This window comes from Colletotrichum lupini, chromosome 3 (genome assembly GCF_023278565.1).
Source record: "Colletotrichum lupini chromosome 3, complete sequence".
Taxonomy (NCBI): Eukaryota; Fungi; Ascomycota; class Sordariomycetes; order Glomerellales; family Glomerellaceae; genus Colletotrichum; species Colletotrichum lupini.
The window spans coordinates 7689667-7711701 of record NC_064676.1 but is presented as its reverse complement, the minus strand read 5'-3'; the positions used below and the strand labels follow the sequence as shown (position 1 = coordinate 7711701).

Below are 22035 nucleotides of genomic sequence, written 5' to 3'. Positions count from 1 at the left end.
GTTCTACAAAGGTCGACGGGTTTTCCGCGTCTCCTTTACTAATACCTTACCTACCTTACCTTACTTAAGATGTTGCCATTCCCTGCTCCGAGACCCGACCTGCCAGGCTGGAGCTCCCAAATTCAAGTTGTTCCAATCCTCCGCTCTTCCGTCGTCTCCATCGGCGAACTGACTTGGAGCACTCAGCACCCCATGCTCGATTCTGGCCTTGGTCCGCGAACACCTTGCCTCGATGTCAGGTAATGATATCAGAAGCTGAGTCTACGTGGGTTGAGTGGGATCCAGCACTCATGTCGGCGCTTAAAGGTTGGACAGAGAGCCACAATGCTTTGAACGCAATCGCACTGGGTATGCTGCACTGTAAGTGCGGCTATTAAGCACTAATCTATCATCATACTACACATAAAAGCGCAGAGCAATAATCCCTCGGGCGGCACGGCCTTTCTGACGAGAAAGTTGCCGTCATAGCACTCGTGCATTGCCACTCACGCAACATTCAGCCACGTCTCCATGGTCTGCATCTACATTATTCCAAGCCCTTTTACTTTGTTACCCTGCTTGGTCTTTACCCACTCTTTCCGTAGCCTTGACTTCCACTCCTCCAGTTTGCCCACCTGGCCATCAACCAAAATCTCATTAGCCTGAAGATTGACTGTCAAGGGCGGCACCATAAGCCAGTCGTGGCTGGGCTTGCACACCGAGGTGTGGCCTGGCTCAAACTTCTGACTCTTGACGACGTCTAAGCAGGGCATGCAAAACTTCAAGTCGATGCAGTACCGACACACTGCGAACGTTTCCGACGGCTCAAACCTCTTGAGGCAGTGGTCGCAAGATACATCGTTGCCTTCTGAGAAGATCTTCGGGAGGAATATTTGCTTGCTCCGTCTGTTGGGTGACAACGACATCCTAGGTGACAACCCGCCGATCTTGGGCGAGCTCGATCGTCTTCGGTCAGCTTTCAAGTGACCAGAAATAGTAGCAGACAGCGACGGGGTTCTTGTCGACTGCCATAACGCTTTGGCATTGTCTTCGTCCCCGGCGGCAAGCAGACACCGCTGAAGGTGGCGGATGCTGATCTCGTCATTCTGAGGCTCCTCGTCCTCTAAGAGTTTGAGACATTCAGAGACAAGACCGTGGACGAGTTGCCGTAATTCCTCGTCTCTGTTGCGCAGACGGTATAGCACTATCAGGGAGATGGATGGTTCATTGAAGTCGAAACCAGCCATGTGGAGCGGGACATTCTTGTTCTGGTACTTTTCCTGCTGCTGCATGAGCTTCTCCAGCTTTTTGACCCATAGACCACTGGCTTCGGATACCAATGTCTGGTCAGCCTCCAGCGCTTTGATGAAGTATGCTCTGGTAAGCTGCTTGAATGAAGCAATGTACTCGATCCGGACAGGCAGACTGCCTTTCGCTTTGTAATCGTGAAAGCAGATCCTTTCATGAATAGGGATAAGAGTAGTGTAATCTTGCGCCGCCAAAAAGATGTTGCCGAGTGCGTTCTGCAGATAGAATTGTTTCCAAGAATCTTGGTCGTCTTGCGCGGACTGGATGGCACTACGGTAGCGTTCTGCCAAGTCATCCGTCCTCCTTGGATCTGCGCGAGCCGCCGCCTGTGGAAACCAGTCCTTGATTGATGGATCGGGGATCTGGGTCAAGAGGAATTGCACGAAACGAGAGTTTCCTCTATCCGCATCCGAAAACCGGCCATCCATTTCATCAGAGAGCTTCATCAACTCTGGAAGACGGTTGTTCTCGGTGAGGACCTTGATATAGGCGATTTGGGGTTCAAAGTCAGGGGCGTCATAGACGTCCATAGCCTTGCGGCAATACTCGATCGATTCGTCGATGCGGCCCATGCGATTGTAGCACTCCGCAATCTGAGCCTGATTTCTGTAGAGTCTCCATTTGGCACCCTTAACCTCCTGGTCGGTAGTGTAAAGACCCTCAGCCATGCGCGTCTCCTCCAACGACTCGCATTCACGATGTAGTCTCAGGGCCTCTCCGTAGTTGCCATTCAGGCCGTGACACAATCCCATTCGGCCAAAGCTTTCTGCCTTGTTACCATCCTTTTCGAAAGCATTATTGAAGTATTCCAGTGCTTTGGTGTGCTCTCCCAAGTTCAAGAGAGTACTACCGATTCTCCGTAGCCAATGTCCCGTTTTAGGTTGGTTCGCCCAGTCGGCGGCTTGCTGGATCCTCGTTTCCAGTGACACATCCTGCCAGTGATATTCGGAATCAGACCATTTGCCGCCCCCCTCCAGCAGCGGCAGTGACTGGACGACACCGAAACAGAACAACGTCGTCATGTATACTCGAGAGCCTTCGCCAAGCCAAGCCTTGGCGAACGTCCTCCCCATAGGTTCAAGCAGTTTTGCAGGGCTTGCTGTCGCCGACTTGGTCCACTCCTTCTGCTCCGGAGTCAGAGAGCTTATGGCATCGGCATCTCTCAGCCACTGAGAAACAATCTCGATATTATGGTCAGTCCAGATGTCGAGACTTTCCTCAAACAGGTTCGTCCAGGTAAGAAGGATATCCGGGTCGGTCATCATGGTGAAGAGACGTATGCCGATGTCGGCCTTCTCAGATTTAGAGATAGCGGTGACATCGACGTCGTCCAAGTGCTCTTGCCAGTACCAGGCAGCGTACCTTTGCGCAGAGAGTCCATCCTTGCCCAAAGTAAAGTATGCTGGGTCAGTGAAGATCCGCAAACAGGTTTTGAGAACGTGCAGTCTCGCGTCGGCAAGATGGAACCCAATGGACGGGCACTGCGCGCCAGGTGCCTTGAGATTCGTTGATGAGTCTCCTCGGAAGAACTCCTTGACGGAATCATGAAAGAAGCTGACATAGGTTGTGCTCTTTTTTGAATCATACTGAATCTCCCTGATTACATCAGTGTCCAAGGAATCGAACCGGGGGTTTCTTTCGTGCTTTTCAATGAGATCAGCTGTCGAGAGCCCATCTTCCCGCTCGAGTGTGAAGAAGCAGGAGAGCTTGCCTCTCAGTAATCCTTCAAGGTCCAGCGGGGCGTCTCCCATCTTAAGGGCCAGAAAAGACTCGATTTGCTGGAGGGTCAGGCCCATCTCAGCAACCGAGACCCAACGCAAGATTTCGTTCAGATCGTCTGCATCTCTTTGGGTGAAGGATGTGCTGAAATCGAGTACGGTCTTTGTCAACATTCCGTTCATCTCCTTGGGGTAGGTCTTCAAGCTGTTGGCAATGTCCGTTAGGTGTCTGTTTCTGTTGATCTCAGTCAACATGAACTTGGCCAGAATGAAAAGACCGTCGACTTGTTTGATCATGGCATCGATGATTTTGTCCTTTTCTTTCTGTGTGGAGCTTCGAAGAATGCGAGAATGATTGATGCCCTCCTTGATGTACGACTCAATGTCGGCCCCATTCCGGTCGGGTGTGACAAGAAGCGATCGGCTGATAGATTCGTCTCCCATCGATTCCTGAACTTCCTCTGTAAGAGTATTCCTTCCAACCAGAGCAACCTGCACCCTTGTTCCAGTCGATTGTTGCTTGTTCAGGCCGTACAGCAATGATAAGAACTCTGTGACTTCTCTCGACTCGGCTTCATCTAGACCGTCCACAAGGAGATAGATGTGTCTCTTCCATTTGTCTGGCTTGCAGGGGTCTTCGAGTAATTTCCGAAAGGCGCTCGACACAGTCTTGATCTCATCGCTGGAAGAGATGTTCTGGACGAGCTGTTTGCCGTAAAAGACATCTTGCTCACTGATTTGGTATGCCATGTCTTTGATAGCCTGGACCACGGATCTAGATTCAGGGTTGTTCTGGCGGAAGAAGAAGTAACCCATCATGCTGGTAGTTTGCTGTTCGTCGAGCAGATCTCGGCCCCACGACACCATACGAGAGGTCAGGTATGACTTTCCTGTGCCGGGATTTCCAGAAATCCAGAGGAAACGAACATCGCCAGCTATCCAAGCCTGGAGAGCAGGGTCTTGCAGAATCCATTCGCAGGTGCCAGCGGTGCGCGTCCTGTCTAGAGCAGTATAGGTATCCACGGGGTAAACGGAGGGTTGGAGAATCTTCTTGAGTTTGTCTCTATTGGAAGAAAGAGCTTGCTCTCTCGTTTGGGGCACGCGAGTCTCGTTGCGCAGGGTCTGGACGTTGACATCGACTCTTGACATCATTTCTAGGAGCTTCTGCTCATTTGAAAGGGACCGTTTGACGCCAGCACTGGTTTCTGCGATGACCAGGCGCTCTTCGCTCTCGGTGAGGGAAGCCAGCTTCGTCATGGCATCAGATACCTTGCTTCCCTTGCCGAACAAATCCTTGACAAAGCGCTTGAGACGGCCCATTTTTGCCTCGTGTGCGGCGATGACGAAAATTTCGAAGACGGTGACGAGAACCTCGACGAGCTTGTCCTGTAGTTCGGATGACATCTCCTCGGAGACGTAGAATCTGAATCTAATAGTGAAGTCCTTGACCTGTTCAAATAAAGTAATGATGACATCGTAGTTTTCTCTAATACCATTGGCGGTATCGATAAGGTAAGCGACGACTGCGAAGATGGTCTGACCTGGTGGGAAAACACTTTCGGCCGCCCCTGCTAATGCTTCGCCGGCAATCTCGAGAGGTTTGCAAGCGGCCGCTAGGTGGTCGAATATGTATTTGCGCTTGTCTCGAAACATTTGAAACTTTTTGTTCTCGTCGGCAATGAGTCCCATGAGGTCCTCGGTGGACTTGATGGGCGGGCTCATGTAAGCCGTGAGATCAATCCCCCCCTGGGAATCGGCATACTGTTTCTGAGCCTTGTCTAGGACGTCGGCAAATCGCCGGTCGATGGCATCGGAGCCGCCCATATTCGCAAGGGATTTCTTCCGAGGTGAAGATGCAGAGGACAAAGCAATCACAACAACGCCAATAGTAGTGGAGGAGGAGGAGGACGAGGAGGAGTAGTAGAAGTGAAGTTCGTCACCCACTTGGCGGGGTGTGGTTTCGGCCAGAAGTTGCAGCTCAGATTGGCCTAAGGCGGTACTTGAAAAGAGGCAGGGACGAGATGACGGTGGACGGGAAAGCAACTGCCCAAAAAAGTTGAAACCGCAAGCTAAGGCAACGGAAGGAGCGCGGGAGCGACCGAGTGGCTACAACTAAGGAAGTAAGCACCTAAGATCAAGTTGCTTTAAAGTACCAAGGCAAGGTAAAAGAAGGTGGTGGTGGTGGTGGTGGTGGTGAGACGTGCGTGAGAGAGATCGGGAGTGACGAGGGGTGGATCTACCTTACCTCGTACTCTACAAGTAGTAAGGTACGAGTAAGCTTGCGGAGACTTGGGCAGCTGTGCAATCAAAGTCGACCAACCAGTCCGAGGCCAGGAAGACAGCTTGTTCAGTCTGTAAGGTCAGGTAGGCAGGCTGTTCAGAGTCAAGGCTGTTCAGGCCAGGCCAGACGAGGCGAAATGAGGCGGTGAATGCATGGCAAGCCGCAAGCTGCAAACCGTCACCGCGACGCGTGACATAACCGACAAGACGAAGCCCTGCTCAGGTCAAGGTCACTGAGGTCAGCTCGTCAGCTCATTGGGGCCCGGTGGATATCGCGGCGAGACGGCGTATGCAGAGAATACTAGACGAGGTAGCGTAGGATTCTCACTATGGAACCCCAAAAACACCAGGACTGCGGGGTGTAAGGTAGGTAGGTAGCTATGCCACGTCGGCTCCCGCTGCGAGTGCCAGAGAGGGCTGGTGTACATCTCTGAGAGTCATGACAATCAGCTTCTTGTTCAGTGAGTGAGTGGCTGGTTCAATAGCCCGTCCGTCTCTCATGACGGCTCTCATGAACAGTGCTCAAGAGCCTCATTGTTTCGTTGCAGTGAGTCACGGGATAGACGCCATTTCAGGCAACCGAATTACGGTAGGGTGACACGAGGCCGCGAATTTGAACAGCAACAGTCGCATTTGAGGTGGGATGGAAAGAGGAAAATCAAGAATGAGATTCACTACGGCTTACGCCACTAAGGTACCGTTATGGGGATCAAGTGGGGGTGCCACAGGGGACTGGTGCCGTATGACTGCTGACATAACAATCCCCCTGCTGACATAACAGCAGAAGGCCTCTCGTCCAATGAGCTTGCAATATTCGCCGGAGTGCCGCTCCGGGAGTCAATGACGGGAGCTCCTTCCGCCGATGTTCTCCTATACTTTAAGCCAACGTTAAGTCGTTCCTTTATCAAATTAGTGGCTTCGCCTTTTGTGACTGTATAATTGCCGATTCTAGATTGACTTAGATGGAATGTCCTTTCATCAAGTATCTCTTAACTTTTTTTACTATTTGTCAAATGTTTTAGAATCGTGATACACAACTTGAATAATTCGCAAACCCCCTGACCACCACAAATAAATCTTTTGCACATCCAGACTTGAGGGAACACTCTAGTACTACACAGATGCGGCGATACATGAAGGGCCCAAAAGGAGTCCACCACCCAGCTAGTTTGTCTTGATCCCCCGACCTAGGGTGCCGCCTGCAGGCTGGTGACAGGAACGCACTCGACGGTCTTTATATAGCCTCGCCGCTCGACCTGGAATACAATGCCATGATTCATCATTCCTCGCCTGCAGTTTACTGCCGCGGTCTGCGATACATTACTATAATTGCCGGGTTGCACCAGAAACTACATGATTCAACGCTGCCTACTACGCCACGTGATCCTCATAAGGCCAGCCTCGACTTCTGTCGTTTCGAGACTCCCGTGATCAAGATCGATATTGTTGGAGCCCAGTACTTAGCTAAGTGTCCAGGGCTGCGCTCTGAGTGCATCCTTACGCCCGGTAAGATTAGGCTGGGGTCTGGGAATAGATGGGAGGCTTATCTGGTGCTCCTACCTTACGTGTACTTCGGTTCAGTTGGCTTCCTCACGTGGAATTCATCATGACAGAAAAGTCGCCAGCCCATGAGCATATACGATACGGTCTATACGCTAGATAGTACACATCAATGATGCCAATGACGCCAACGAACCATCACGATGCTCCAGCCCTCTTCGACCGAAAGAACCCACTCAGGGCTCCCATCAGTTGAGGCAGCCCCTTCTCGTGACTATCACCATTCATACCGCCCCGAATCCACCCAGGAAGCTTGCCCCGGATCCTCTCCGTTCCATACCTGCGATCCACAAGTACGATGGCTGCATAGTCACCCATGTGCCTGATGGCCCGCCCGATACTCTGGTTGACGGCTCGCATACAAGCGTTCTCGTAAAAGTCCCTAGCCGCCTGTTTCGCGACCACCAACGCCTCGTCTCTCGACATCTTCGTCGCGCCGGCGGGATCCGTCAGTCGTTGGACAGCCGTGTTCTCGATGTATTCCGTCTTGGCCTTCCATTCGGGAGAGTTGATGTTTGGGTATGGCAGACCTACGATAATGACGCAGCGGCCCAGGCGATCGGAGAAGTTGATGCCCTCGCTCATCTTACCGCCGACTACGCTGAGTAGCAGGGCACCTCGAGGTTTGGGTGGCGCTCCCGGTTGTCTGTCGGTTTCATCACCTAAAATGGCTTGGCTATACGCCTCCAGCACCTCGTCGCTGGATCCGCCGCGGGTTTCTTTGAATGCCTGTTTTCTTTCCTGAAGGCGCTGCCAAATTGACTTGGGCTCCCCAACAGTCCGGCTATCCCAAATTGCAACGACTTCATCGAGGTACCCATAACTGGGGAAGAACACGACCACACCATCAGGCACGACGTTGCACATGTTCAAGATGGCCAGACCCAGCTGGCTTACCATGGCCTTGTCAGCCCTGCGCTGGAAGCTGAACTCGAATGTGGAATTGGTGTCCCGATTTGGGCCGGGCTGTGTGCCTGCCAGGGTCCAGACACAGAGGTTAGAGGGGGGAATGACGTGCCCGCAGCTGAGGGTCGTAAGTTTTGAGGTGGAAAGATAGGGAAAGAGATGGTCCTTGTAGTCGTCAAAAGGAGACATAGTGCCGCCGGCGAGGATGACCGCTCTGGCGCTCGTGGCAATGGTTGAGAAGGCGTGCGTTGGTGACAGTAGCAGGTAGGAAAGTTGGATATCTGGCGGGTTCGTAGTGAGCTTCTCGTAGAAAATGCGTCCCTCGGAGCTAAGGTTGGTGAGAGATATCAGAAAGGAGGATAATATGTGGAGGACAGGCGTGGAAGATCTCGGTGATGCCTTGACGTGGCCTGCATCGGAGGCTTCCTCTTCGACATGGGCTACGTAGCTCTCAATCTTGTAGGCGAGTTTTGACTCCTGGATGTACTGAATCAGGCGGAACAGATTGATCTGATCTACTCCCTTGCAGCGGAGGAGAACTTTGGAGTCGACGATGCCCTGGGTACTCTGCAACAGGTTAGTCAACGCGAACAGAAGGTCTCAAGCGTTGCGACTTACCTTGACCTTCAATTGCCCGTCCATCCACTCGCTGAGACCCTCGACGACTCTGCCCACCTGCCCGACCATGACTCGGTTCTCTCCCTTCAGCTTCTTGCCAAACTTCTTGACGTAGATACCGAGCATCTGTCGTGCCCTCCTCAGCTCGCTCAGCTTCACCTCGGATGCATATACGTTGGCTACAGCGTCCATGATATTGTGCGCCTCGTCGACAATAACCACGTTGCCCTCTAGCTTGATGCCGAGTGCATCTCTTGCGTTCTTCTGTAGCAGCAAGGGGTATGGTAAAGTGACGATCTCGGCACCAGCAATCGCCGCGCGTGATGCATAGTACGGACAGATGGACAGCTTCTTCCCCAGATGATACAGGTCTTCGATGTCAGGCAACGTGGCGTGGGCGGTGTCCCTGAACTGATGCGTCTCGGCAATATTATCTTCTTTCAAGACGTGAGGGCACTTGTCCTTTGACTTTGGCTTTTGGAGTTCCGCGCAACGGTCATTAATGGCGGATAAGCTGCCAAGGCGCGATACGGAGGGGTTGATGCAGAGTTTCTGGCGTGACGATAGGGGCAGGTGTTTGACTGCTTCTTTGGCAGGGTGGTCGTCTTCACTTTGGCGTCGCACAATCGACTGAGGTACGGATGATGGGAAGGATGGTCGTCGCAGTTCATGGATGAATTGGGTGAGTTGCGAGTGCGTTCTTGATGTGTAGTATATCTGATGTAATTCATGTTACTATGGCACCCGGCAACAACAGGGGCACTGCGCACCTTGACTCCATCCTCGACCTTGTCCTCCTCTTGATCGGCGTTGAGACTTCCCAAGCCGAACCTGGACAGGATGTCTTTTGTCTCTTTGCTCAGACCACTCATGGCGTCGCCGCCATTGGCCGACCCGGCTGCGTCTGGCTCATCAAGCAACCATTCGTCATCCTCCTCAACTTCGAGAGCACGAGGCTTCGATCTCGAGGGGCCATCGTCAAAGCGGCGTCGCTTGGCGCTGCGAGCTTCAATAGCCCGTTCTTTTTGACGGATCTGTTCCAACTTCTTCTCTCGCTCTTCCCAGGTGCGGGCGAGTTCATCTCTTTTCCGGCGCAGCATTTGCTCCACAATCCAGTCGGGCTCATCCTTGAAATCGTCCATGTTGACTTTGAGGGATGCCTCGTGTTCCTCAACACGCTGATTCCGCAACCATGTTAACGAAGCGCAAATGAGCGAAAGCGATTTGCCCTAAAAGAGGTGTTAGCACCTGGGTGTCTAGAAGTGCTGTTGATCACTTCTCACCGTGCCTGTTGGGCTCTCAAGGATGCCGACCTGTCCATTTCCCTGCTGCAATACGCCATAAGCCGCTTTCATGAAATCAGTCTGCACATCATAAGGTGTGTAAGGATGGTTGAAGTCAATGCCGTCCGGGACAGTCATGTCACTGGGGGCGCTGTCCGCCATGACGAAGTGACATCAGAGAGAGGCAAGCAAGCGCCTTGAAGACCTAGGAGCGAGCTATTACGCGATGAGATTCAGGCCTCGGGTGCTCCGTTTGCAACTAGCATCCAAACATTCGTGGTTACAGTATTTTGAGTGTCAGATAGATCGTCGACGAACGTACACGCATTTGCGGGATGCAAGTGCTCACGGTTGCCAGGTGCATTGGCCAGCATCAAAAGAAAACAAACCAATCAAGCTCACCTCGGTGAGGAGGGGGCATGGACCAGTCCTGTCCAAGGCAAAGGTCAAGAGCTCGGTGAGCAATGGACCGGGCTGGTTGCAGCAGAGTGGGGTCTTGGGAAAAACTGAGAGGAGCAGGCGAGAATGTGATGCTGACATAATACCCTCATTGCTAGTCCAGAGCCAGGGAAACAACCTTAGGGCTGGCTGCCCTCCGCCCCGCCAATTCCCCGAAGCTCTGCCGCCAGCCTGCCACCACCACCATCACAAATTTCCTGCTTGCGAACTTTTTGACAGGAAGTTCCTCAGCGATACTAACCACCAAAGTCGACCACTCCCACAGCCGACGCCATGCCTACCCGATTCTCGCGCACCCGCAAGCAGTACGTCTACCAATCCCGCTCCGCTCCGACTCTATAAATCTGGTCTTTATCCTTCGTCGACGGTATCGCGCGCGCGCAGTCTATTTCGATGGCTTGATACGGCCAGCGAACCGTCGTGAGGGATGGGAAGGATGAAAAAGAAGGAACACATACAATGATGTCTTTTTGGCTTTATGCCATGCAGGCGCGATGGTTCAGAGGGGGTTTAGCATGTTGAAAACAAGGGCGTCAGCATTGCTTCCCCATCAAAAAGGAGGTCATCACACTACTTCTGGACTCTTTCCTCTCCGCGGAAACACGCAGAGATGTGAGGATAGGACTGGCGTGGTACCGCCAACTCTGCCATTCTGCGATCCTGGGAGAATTGTCTTCGTTTCCAAATGTACCCGGAAGCTGACTTTCTCTTTTTCTCTCTGTAGCCGCGGACACGTCTCCGCCGGTCACGGACGTGTTGGCAAGCACCGCAAGCACCCCGGTGGTCGTGGTCTGGCCGGTGGTCAGCACCACCACCGCACTAACCTCGACAAGTACCATCCCGGTATGTTTTCTATCTCTCCAATGTCATTATGACCGCTTTGCTAACTCGCTCTTCCAGGTTACTTCGGTAAGGTTGGTATGCGTTACTTCCACAAGCAGCAAGCGTACGTTCCCCAATCCTGATATCCCAGAGATCCCATCTAACATCTGTGCAGCCACTTCTGGAAGCCCGTCATCAACCTGGACAAGCTCTGGACCCTCGTCCCCGCTGAGAAGCGCGAGGAGTACCTCGCCGGCAAGGGCGACAAGGTCCCCGTCATCGACCTCCTCCCCTTCGGCTACTCCAAGGTCCTCGGCAAGGGCCGCCTCCCCGAGGTCCCCATTGTCGTCAAGGCCCGCTGGGTCTCCAAGCTGGCCGAGAAGAAGATCACCGAGGCCGGTGGTGTCGTTGAGCTCGTCGCATAAGTTCAGTCAAATCCAAATCATACCAACTCTTGGACGGATGATGTGCAGCACTCTTTGGGGGGTAAAATACAATGATGGCTACATGAGATAGTCACGGGTCATCAAGCGGACGGCGTTCTGCGAATGTGTCACCCGCAGCTCAAAAGCTTTGCGGGTGCACGGGAAAAGGGCCAAGGGAAACGGTTCTTCATTTTTACATAATGATCCGACCTCCAAGGAGTTTGACGAATAAAAAAACGAAAGGCTCTTCCAAAATCAAAAAGTTCATGGCTTTGATGATATCCAGGGATCTTATGTTTAGTGGCGTGTCTGGGTTTTCCATAAGGCGGACGGGATACGATTTGAAATGGTATTACTTTTTACGTCTACTCGTCTCGTTTTGCCCTTTGTATATGCGTGTTCCGTGTGTCTTATGCCGCTCAACATGATGCATGCTTTTCCCAAGCCCTTGCCTCTCCACCACCTTCAGGCATATGCCTACCTCTGTACTCCCAAATCCCATATGTTCGTCCAGTGTTTATACATATAATTGTCTGACTCCATCAACCATCCATTCCTCACTTAATGTGGCCTAAATCACTCACCATTGGTGTCGAAATCTTTCTTTTCCTTTGGTGTCAAAAAACATTATCATTACGCCTCTAGCATATCCATCTCGTCGTCATCGTGATCCACCTCGACCGACTGCTTGGGCTTAGGCTCCCGTAGGAACTCGTGCTCCAACGCATCCTTGGCACTGATGCGTCGAGCAGGATCGAGCTCCATGCATCGCTCCAGGAAATCGACGGCCAGCTTCTCCTCGTCTGTCAGGGGAATGCCAGGCTGACCGTCTTTACCGCCATCGGTGCGGCACGTAGACCAGAGAATGATCTTTCCCAGCGAGAATCCTGCGTTGCCGACGGTGGGAATGTTGGTCTCGAACATGCAGCCGTGGAGGAGGCCAGACTGCTTCATACGCTTGACACCAAAGATGGTGGCGATCTCAATCATGGCCTCGACGTCGTCGGCGCTGTTGAAAAAGGGGAATCGCTTGCTCATGATTGTCAAAAGGATAACCCCGGCTGACCAGATATCGATCTTGGTCGTCTGCTCGGTGCACTTGAAAAGCACCTCGGGGGCACGGAAACCTCTCGTGCCAGCACGGTTCGCCCTTCTGGACGGCCGAGTATCTGTCTTGGGGTAGCCCTGTTGAGGGCCGTTTTGGGACGCCGCGCTGTTGGTGATTCTCTGCTTGCGGACGTCTTTGCTCTCGTGGCAGAGACAAGGTTTGCTGTCAGAACCTTCGCGTTCAGCGAGACCAAAGTCGACCAGCACACCGCGTCGCGACTGAGGGTCGTAGAGGAAATTTGTTGGTTTTATATCGCGGTGGAGAATCTTGTGCTCGTGGACAGCCTTGAGGGCGGTGAACAGGCTGCGGAGGTAGATGGCCATGTCAGAGACCTTCATCTGGCGGAAGTAATCGCGGAAGTCCTCATGGCGGAAGTAGGGCAGTATAGCAATGACCTGATCCGTGGACCGGAAGGCTGTGATCAGGGGGCAGACGGCGGCACAGTTTCTCAGGTCGTGGAGGAGCTCGAGCTCGTTGAGGATGCGGTTGGGGCTCGAGGTGACGTAGATCTTTTTGATGGCGACGTATCGGGCGCGGCGACGTTCGCGGGTTACTGAGGTGTTGCTGGCGTTGGGCTTCAGAGGCGGGGATGTCCACTTTGCAGCGAGATTGTCCTTCTCTTCGAGATCCCAGCTATTATCATAGAATTCGTATTGGAGGTCTTCTGCCTTGTAGACTGTCGAGAAGGTGCCTACAGAGAGGAGCGGGGGTGTTGGTAAGAAACAACAGACGGGGAGAGCAGCATGAGAGTGACATACCTTCACCGATCCTCTTGATTAGGCGATATCTTTGGGGGAAACCGGGAAAGGTATCTTGTAAACGGTCCATGTCGCGTTGGACACCCGTGTCGACTACCTCGTCTTCATCGGAGCTCTCGTCGGAGGGATCCTCAGCCTCGACCTCGTCCTCGTCGTCCTCGACCTCTTCGGTGTGTTGTTCGGACTCGGCCATCATCTCGGTGTCTTCTGTGCGGGCGTGGGGGGGATCTTGGTGGATTTCAAAGTCGTCGCGGCTGCGTTTGCGCGTGGCAGTGGCAGTGGCAGTGGCCATGGAGTGCTGCTGTGGTCTCGACTCTGCGGTCATGGGGCGGTGGGCCAATCGCACGTCTGCCGGGGCGGTAGAGGTGAGTGCCGGGGCATGGAAGGGAGAGGGCGCGCGTGTACGGTTCGAGACAGTGTCTAGGGCTGGGACTGTCGTTGAAGAAGCTTGGTATGACTGTGAGTGATGGGTGCGTGATTGAGTTTGGTGATGGTGGTGGTGGTGTTGAGAGTTTTGCTGCAGAAAGCTTTGGTGTTGTTGGTGCGGTGGTTGTGATTGTGTTTGTGGTGGTTGTGGAGGAGGAGGAGGGTGGTGTGTCTGGCGGCTTTGGTGTTGTGGCGGCGGAGTTGGTGTTGGTGTTGTTGCCCAACCGTGCCGGTGCCAGGCCTGGACGTCGAGGGTCTGGCCAAAGCGAGTCAATTGATCGATGGCATCCAGGTTGGGTTGAGTGAGGCCAGCTGAGGAATCTCGCTGGGTCGTACACTGCGTCATCCGAGGCTGTGGTGGAAGGGAATTGAGAGAATGGTTTGTTGTATTATTCGGTAGAGTTTGGACAACAGTCGACTTCTTTGCTGTCCAGTACGAACGGATTGGTACGGCGACGTAGGTATAGCGAGGTAGAGGTACCTGAGGTCCTGAGATAGGTAGGTGCTCTGCAGTCTGCAGCTGCGGCGTACAAGGCAAGGACTGATGTATGGTGAGGTGTCTGGGTGTCTTGGGAGGTGACCAAGGGTATAATTGGACGCTTCTTGTTTTTTGGAATTTCTTTTTCTTTGCATCTGGCAGCAGGTGAGCAGGTGAATAGGTGAAGGTGGGAATCTTTTGGGATTTCTTTTGGTCTGGTGCGTCCCATGTGATGCACGTCGGCGGGCTCTTTTTTCTCTCTGGGCTCTCTTCGCATTCGTCCTTTTGCGGCTTGCCCCGAGTACAAGTAAGGTACCTAGGTATCTACCACCTAAAAGGTACATCGCGGGTGGTCCCAGGATGAGCCCCGAATGGACCCAAATGGCACCAAACAGGAGCAATGGAGGGGCACAGCGGCCGTGGTCAGTGTGATGGTCCCCTGAAAAACAGTCCGCTGACCAATCATCTCGCTTATTTTGACCCCGCACCTCAGAAAAAAGTGACTTCCCCCCCCAAGAAGTGGCAGATGGAACTGCCAGACACTGCCGGTCGCGTCGGAGCGCAAAAGAAAACAATAAACAAATTCCCACTTGGTTGCTAGGCTCATTCATCCCACCTCCACTCTCCCATCTGCTAATTAATTACCTACTTACTTTACAAAGTACACTGACGGATTACACACCCAAGCCAGGCCAAAACACATCGTCAACATCACAGGCCGTTTTTTTGCGCTTCCTTCGCCTTCTTTCCCTTCCTCTTTTGGCGCTGTGCATTACTAACCCACCAGCAACTTGCAACACAACACCACACCAGGCCACACGAGAACACCACGGCTGGCCACAGACACCGACTGACCTTGACCTTGACCCCTCCTCTCGTTCTATTTCGTCCTTTTGATTTCCATCTTCTCTCCCCTCCTCCCCGCCTCTCCATCGCGTCACGTCGCTGGGTGCGCACACCTCGACCAGACCGCAGCCATGGACTCGGTCGCATTCGATATCAACGATGCGCTCAAGCATTACATGAGCGATCCCGCCAGTATTCCAACCCCAGAAGCCGACGGCTCACTCTTCGACTACGAAAATGATCCCGAAGGCCTTACCGCCGCTGTCATCAACCCGGTTCTCAACCCCATCGTTGATGCCGTCGCCGAGAACCCCGAGGCCATCACCCGCAGTGCCCATCTCGACTCACTGCAGTTCCTCCTAAAGTGCGCACCCGTCTCCCCTCATCCTTCAGATCCCTCTCTTTTGTTGTCCACCTTTTCCTCTTCGTCTTCTACTTCCAGGTCCCGTAAAGAACGCCATTCTGAGCTATTCAACTCCTCTAGGTACACCGCCTTCCTCCCGCCACAGGTTCTCAGCAAGATCTTCGACTTGATCATGTCAGGTCTGGCAGCCGAGGGTGATGCGATAAACCACGACCTCGAGTCTCCCGACGAACAGGAGACACTCGCCCACCACAAGCAGCTTCTCGAGATCTACGGCTTCCTCTTGCAGTGGACCATCGCCGCTGTCGAGACAAAGGCCGCCGAAAAGTCCTCAACCGCACCAGTCGCAAGAGGTCGCGGCAAGCCAAAGAAGAATGCGCCAAGAGACAAGGACGGCGTATGGGACTCGGCCACCCAACTGCAGTCTGCTCTCGACATCATGAGCAAAGTCCTCAAGCTTAAGCTAACCAAGATCTTCCTCACAACCTCCGAAAGGGATACCTTCATCGGCCTGTTGACCCGACCCGTCTACATGGTCCTCGAGAGCGAACAGCGCGTCAAGAGCACATCCATCCGCATGCACGCATTCAAGGTGCTCTGCATCGCCGTCAAGCACCACGGCCACGCATACGGTTCGTCGTTCCCTACGGCGCTTTCTTGCGCACTCATGCTAACTCCCAACAGCCGCCCAGATTTCCATCGTCCAGAACCTCACATACTTCGAGCACCTTTCCGAGCCCATGGCTGAGTTCCTCCACATCCTCGCCGAGACCTACGACTACCCTCAGCTTGCCGATGAAATCCTCCGCGAACTCAGTAACAAGGAGTTCAACTCCAACGACACCAAGGGACCCAAGTCTGTCTCGCAGTTCATCGTCAAGCTCTCTGAGCTAGCCCCCAGACTGGTCATCAAGCAAATGACCATGCTTGCAAAACAATTAGACAGCGAGGTAATTTCCTCCCCATTCGCATGCCAGTGGAGCGTTGCTAACCAAATCTCAAAGTCTTACACGCTACGCTGCTCTCTAATCGAGGTCTGCGGAAACATGGTTGCCCACCTGGTCAAGCAGGACGAGCGCGGCGAGAACCACAAGTCTCAACTCAACGCCTTCTTCGACGTCTTGGAGGAGCGCTTCCTCGATATCAACCCCTATTGCAGATGTAGAGCCATCCAAGTCTACGTCAAGCTATGCGACCTCGAACAAAAGTTCCCCAAGCGACGACAACGCGCTGCCGAAATGGCGTGCCGCAGCCTCGAAGACAAGAGCAGTCACGTCAGGAGGAACGCCATTAAGCTTCTGGGTGCTCTTATCAAGACACACCCCTTCACAGTCATGCACGGCGCTCAGCTTTCCCGCAAGGAGTGGCAGGCGCGTCTTGACAAGGTGGACGAGGAGTTGAATGCGCTCCAGCCGCCCGAAGGCGCACCAGGGCTCGGCGAAGGTGCCGACACCACTGTTGATCAGCAACTGCTTGACGATGCGACACAGATTGAGCAGTCGCCCCAGAAGCCCGCGCCCATGTCCGACGAGCAAAAGTTCGAGGCCGTCCGCAAGGCCCGCGAAGAGGCCGCCACATCCGAGGCCATCGAGAAGCTTACCCTTACCAAGCGATACTACTCCGAGGCCTTGAAGTTCATCGACGTCCTTCACGAAGCTACCGGCACTGTCTGCCAGCTTCTGGGCTCACGCAACAAGAGCGAGGTCATCGAGGCCATGGACTACTTTGAAGTTGGTGACGCCTACAACATTGAGCAGAACAAGGTCGGCATCCGACGCATGTTGCGTCTCATCTGGACCAAGGGCAACAGTGATGAGGGCAAGGGTGTTCAGAGCCATCTCATTGATGTCTACAAGCGTCTGTTCTTCGAGGCACCCGACTCCTTCACCTCAAATGATGCGGCCAACTTCATCGCCCGCAACATGATCAGTCTGACATTTGGCGCGACTCCCGCCGAGTTGACATCGCTGGAGCAACTCCTCAGCACCATGATGAAGCAAGGCCTGGTTCCCGAAATCGTTATTGCCAAGCTCTGGCAGGTTTACGGCGTGCAAAAGCGCGAGATTTCCAGGACGCAACGTCGCGGTGCCATCATTGTGCTTGGTATGCTGGCGACTGCCAACCCCGAGATTGTTGTTGGAGAGATGGAAACTATGCTGCGCACTGGTCTAGGTTCCCATGGCCGTGCTGATCTCCAGCTGGCCAAGTACACTTGCATTGCCCTTCGTCGAATCAACCCTACTGGTCGTCAAGCAAAGGAGTCTACCGTAAAGTTCTCTAGACTGCCGAATGACCACGCTGTCTTGTCAAAGCTGGCTTCCATTACCGAGGTCCCATCTGAGAGCAAGGAGTGGTATGGTGTCGCTGAGCAGGCCATTAACGCGATTTACGCCATCTCTAAGCACCCTGATACTCTCTGCTCCGATATCATTCGCCATAAGACAAAGCAAGTCTTTGCCGCTCCCCGGTCACGCTCAGCGTCGCAAGCAAGCTCCCAGCCCAGCTCCCGCCCAGTCTCACGAGACGAGGCCGACTCCGTTTCCGTCGACGAGGATGGTAACGAGACAATTGTTGCTCCGGCACCTCAGCCAAAGAAGCGAGACGCGGCTGTCGGCTTATCCCAGCTTCTTTTCATCGTTGGCCATGTTGCCATTAAGCAGATTGTGCACCTTGAACTCTGCGAGCTCGATTTCAAGCGCCGTAAGCAGGAGCAGGAGAAGGAGAAGACCGCAGACAAGTCCACGGCTCAGGCGGGCAAGAAGGACGAGCCCGATGACCTGGACTTGATTGGTGGCACGACTGAAGATGATTTTACCGAAGCCATGGCGCACATTCGTGAGCGGGAGCTTTTGTTTGGGCCCGAGTCTCTGTTGGCACAATTCGGACCTCTAGTGTCTGAAATCTGCGCCAACAACACCACATATGCCGACAAGGGACTGCAGGCCGCCGCAACTCTTTGCTTGGCCAAGCTCATGTGCGTTAGCTCGGAATACTGCGAGGCCAACCTCCCCCTCCTCATCACCATCATGGAGCGCTCAGCCGACGCTACAGTTCGTTCCAACGCCGTCATCGCTCTCGGCGACATGGCTGTGTGCTTCAACCACCTCATCGACGAGAACACCGACTTCCTGTACCGTCGTCTGGCGGACAAGGACCAGTCTGTTAAGCGCACATGCTTGATGACGCTCACATTCCTCATTCTGGCCGGTCAAGTCAAGGTTAAGGGTCAGCTGGGCGAGATGGCCAAGTGCCTTGAGGATGAGGACCGTCGCATCGCTGATCTGGCGAGGATGTTCTTCACCGAGCTCAGCACAAAGGACAACGCTGTCTACAACCACTTTGTCGATATGTTCTCCCTGCTGTCTGCCGAGAAGGGCCTAGAGGAGGAGAGTTTCCGGAGAATCATCCGGTTCCTCCTGGGCTTTGTCGAGAAGGACAAGCACGCCAAACAGCTGGCCGAGAAGCTTGCCGCCAGACTTACCCGCTGCGAGACAGAGCGCCAATGGAACGATGTTGCCTTTGCTCTTGGGCTGTTGCAGCACAAAAACGAGGACATTACCAAGACTGTCTCCGAGGGCTTCAGGGTTGTTCAGCTCCAGGCATAAAGGGGAGTGGCAGAGATGTTGCGGGCTGGCCATGTGGCCGTGTAGTACTAAGGTCATGGGTCGGCGTTGGGGGTTTTGCTGCTTCTGGTCGTTGGTTGGCTGTCTGACTTTGGGTATACCACTGCATGGATGATGAGACTTTACTTAATGATGCTGATGAATCGATTTCTTGTTCACTTTAACATATGTTGATGATGGCTTGATGGTGACTATTACTATTGATGCCGTTCGTCCATCTTGGGGTTACATATACGCTCGACTGGACGTCTCAAGCCAGCAATCCTGCGCCCAAAGGTTCCTGCGTAAGCACAAATGCATCCCCTCCATTAACCTCAAACTGAGTCCCATTCTTGACAACTCCATTCACCCGAATGACAGACTCCTCAAGGCTCGTCACCAACGGCTCCGGCAGGTATATCGTCCCCTTGCTCCCAGTAGGACTTTCAGCCCCCATCCTCAGCATCCCTCCCTCGAATCTCCAGTCAACAACAATATCTCCACGCACAGTCGGATACCGTCCCTTAGCCCACTCCAACCCCAACGTCTGCGGCTCAACCTTCCACTCCGCGAACCCGGGCGCAGTAGGCTGGATGCCCAAAACGTACCGACTTAATTCCGCCGTTGGGCCTGCAGCCCAGCCGTGACAGAGGGAGGTCACGACGCCTAGACCGGGTGTGCCGTCTGGGTTCAGCGTCTCCCAGAAGCAGCCTGTGTAATTCTCGTGTTGGGGGTCGGCCATGGGTGCCCAGAGGGTCTTGAGGAGGGTCATTGCTGTGGATGCGTCACGGGCGGAGAATGCAGCGCGGAGGTGGTATGATGATGCGTAAGGGCTGATTTTCTGCGCGAAGCCGGCGGATGTGGTGGAATTTGAGAAGGCTAGGGGGCCGGCCGGGAGGATGAGGTCTCTTGCGAGGGTTGAGAGGATTGAGGCGGTGGTGTTGGGCGAGGAGGGAACACCGGCTAGGATGGCGAGGGCGTTTGCGTCCTGTGCGAAGCTGGTTGTCAAGGTTGAGGAGAGGGCGTAGGCGTTTAGGTCTGGGCTCCAGAGGTTCGTGTTGATTGCTGACTGGAGGCTATCGAGGCGGGTTTGGTAGACTGTGGTGTTGAGACCTGCGTCTCGTAGGAGGGGGAGGGATTGTTGGAGAGCGTAGGCGTAGACTGCGTTGAACTTTGTGACTACACCGGATTGCGGTGTGTCGTAGTAGTTCCAGTCGCCGCCAAAGGACTCGTCTGCGAGGTTGAAGAGGCCGTTGGAGAGGGTCTGGGAGTCGGCCCAGTCGAGCATTCTGGAGACCTTTGGAGCCCACTGCTTTGCGAAAGTGAGGTTTCCTCTCATCTCGTAGTTCTGGGCGAGGGCGCTGAGGAAGTTGAAGGAGTAGCCGATGAGTCCTGTGAGGTTTGTATTCAGGGGTTCTCCCAGGGGTGCTTGCTGGATCTTGGCGGTGGGGATGAAGAAGCCTGGTGTAGCTTGGTAGGAACCCAGGAGGTCTAGAGAGCCGTCGATGAAGGACGTGCCAAAGGTGCTTGCGAAGGCGGCGCCGAGGGCGACGTCGAGGTCGCCCGTGTAGGCGATTCTGTCGCGGCGGGAGCCGTCTACGATTGTGTCGGCCGGGTTTGCGCCCATCATGAAGTCTGGGAGGAAGGAAGGGGATGTGAGCGGGTTCGTGTAGATGGTCTCGCCGGTGGGTGTGCTGGCGGTAAGGTTGCGGAAGTAGGCTGCGTGTCCGAAGGAGGCTCCGAACCCAAAGGAGCCGAAGTAGCGGGAGGTTTGGGTAAGATTGAGGACGGGGAGATTGTCGAGAGTTACGATGATGGAGGTCATTGCTACGTCGATGTGGACTGCGTGCCAGATGCCAAGGGTGGTGTTGACGGGTAACGGGGACGCTGCGACGAGGGTGTCTAGGCTTGTTGAGCCGGCGTGGGCTGTGATGGTGTGGCTGTCTAAGTTGAAGGAGAGGTAGATGCAGTTGTTGAGCGTGTCACATAGGACAGAGACCCCGAAGCCGCCTTTGACGGGTTTGGCTTGAATATCGAGACGGTAGTTGAGGAGTTGAGCGGCCACGGCACCGGCTAGACCTTGCGGTGCCTGGCTTTCGGCGTAGGCGCCTTCGTCTGAGATTTGTAAAAAGCCGGGGATGGAGTGCTTGGGGATCTCGGTGAGTTGGACTGTTCGCGCGCCAGTTGTCCAGATGCGTGTGAGATCTTCATCGGAGCATTCGAAGGATCCAGGGAGCTTCGTCACGGGTGTGGTGGATGTCGTGGGCTTGACGCCGATGTTGCGGAGTTGAAGGGAGCCGGCGGACGACAGGTTGAGTTTCTGGTAGCGCAAGGCGCCTTGGATGAGACGGTTTGTGATGATCGAGGGGGCGGTGATGTTGTATTGGTTCACTCTGTAGGTATCCATTGCCGCCGCAAGAGGTAGAGGACCATCGCTCTGTTTCTTATTAGTTATTTTTCGTTCCCAGGCTCAAGGGTACTGATGGGAGCAAGCTATTCACCATGTATGAGTCAAGCGCGGGTTGGCTTTCTGCAAAGGAAATCTCGAAGCTCGAGGTATCACCAGAGGTAGAGATGACCTCGAATGTAGGGAAGCCTTCAACGTTGTGGCCATAGTCGATGACCACGATAGAAGCAGTTGTCCCATCGGATGTGAGGGCTGCAGTCTCGTTTGAGCCGAAGACAACGGTTCCATTGGTGGACGAGCTAGAAGCTGACTTCCGAGCAAGACGGTGTCTCTGGGACCCATGCCGACCATCGACTGAGCTCAATAGGCAGAAAATAATACCAGCTAGCCGGGCTCCTGTATTAGATGACATCAGCATGGCTGTGGTGTTATATGAGCTGAATGGAAAATGAAAAGGAGTGACAAAGGTGAGGCAAGCGAACGTGTTGCTAGAGTGAGAGACAGAATGAAATGAAGGCGATCAAATACCTTAGCGTTATACAAACGTCTTCTCTTCCGTGGCTTTGAATATTCCCAGATTTCATGCCGTACTCGTCGTCCCTGATTCGAGTTTGCAAATGAACCAAGCCGGAGTTGACAATCTTGAGTGGATTCACCCGAGAAACGCGAGGGCCTCGGACTCGACTTT

General features: G+C 53.9%; 6 protein-coding genes across 6 annotated transcripts; 2 read left to right on the top strand and 4 right to left on the bottom strand.

The window, feature by feature from the left end:
• Positions 1 to 521: 521 nt before the first annotated feature.
• CLUP02_07039 (NACHT and TPR domain-containing protein) lies at positions 522 to 4829 on the bottom strand (the record flags this gene model as incomplete). Its single annotated transcript, XM_049286036.1, has 1 exon — positions 522 to 4829. One exon carries the CDS (start codon positions 4827 to 4829, stop codon positions 522 to 524), a length of 4308 nt encoding a protein of 1435 aa, XP_049143179.1.
• Positions 4830 to 6983: 2154 nt separating this feature from the next.
• Positions 6984 to 9814, bottom strand: CLUP02_07038 (DNA repair helicase; the record flags this gene model as incomplete). The annotated part of the gene is made up of 4 exons (XM_049286035.1): positions 6984 to 8318; positions 8370 to 9086; positions 9140 to 9598; positions 9653 to 9814. 4 exons carry the CDS (start codon positions 9812 to 9814, stop codon positions 6984 to 6986), a joined length of 2673 nt encoding a protein of 890 aa, XP_049143178.1.
• A 570-nt stretch (positions 9815 to 10384) lies between these two features.
• Positions 10385 to 11358, top strand: CLUP02_07037 (60S ribosomal protein L27a; the record flags this gene model as incomplete). Its single annotated transcript, XM_049286034.1, has 4 exons — positions 10385 to 10416; positions 10836 to 10954; positions 11012 to 11057; positions 11109 to 11358. The coding sequence occupies 4 exons, from the start codon at positions 10385 to 10387 to the stop codon at positions 11356 to 11358; spliced, it is 447 nt and encodes a 148-aa protein (XP_049143177.1).
• A 633-nt stretch (positions 11359 to 11991) lies between these two features.
• On the bottom strand, positions 11992 to 14594 carry CLUP02_07036 (uncharacterized protein; the record flags this gene model as incomplete). Its single annotated transcript, XM_049286033.1, has 3 exons — positions 11992 to 13157; positions 13225 to 14343; positions 14471 to 14594. 3 exons carry the CDS (start codon positions 14592 to 14594, stop codon positions 11992 to 11994), a joined length of 2409 nt encoding a protein of 802 aa, XP_049143176.1.
• Positions 14595 to 15105: 511 nt separating this feature from the next.
• On the top strand, positions 15106 to 18943 carry CLUP02_07035 (uncharacterized protein; the record flags this gene model as incomplete). The annotated part of the gene is made up of 4 exons (XM_049286032.1): positions 15106 to 15338; positions 15459 to 15970; positions 16023 to 16288; positions 16343 to 18943. The coding sequence occupies 4 exons, from the start codon at positions 15106 to 15108 to the stop codon at positions 18941 to 18943; spliced, it is 3612 nt and encodes a 1203-aa protein (XP_049143175.1).
• A 268-nt stretch (positions 18944 to 19211) lies between these two features.
• CLUP02_07034 (alpha-L-rhamnosidase) lies at positions 19212 to 21765 on the bottom strand (the record flags this gene model as incomplete). Its single annotated transcript, XM_049286031.1, has 2 exons — positions 19212 to 21377; positions 21442 to 21765. The coding sequence occupies 2 exons, from the start codon at positions 21763 to 21765 to the stop codon at positions 19212 to 19214; spliced, it is 2490 nt and encodes an 829-aa protein (XP_049143174.1).
• Between the last annotated feature and the right edge of the window lie 270 nt (positions 21766 to 22035).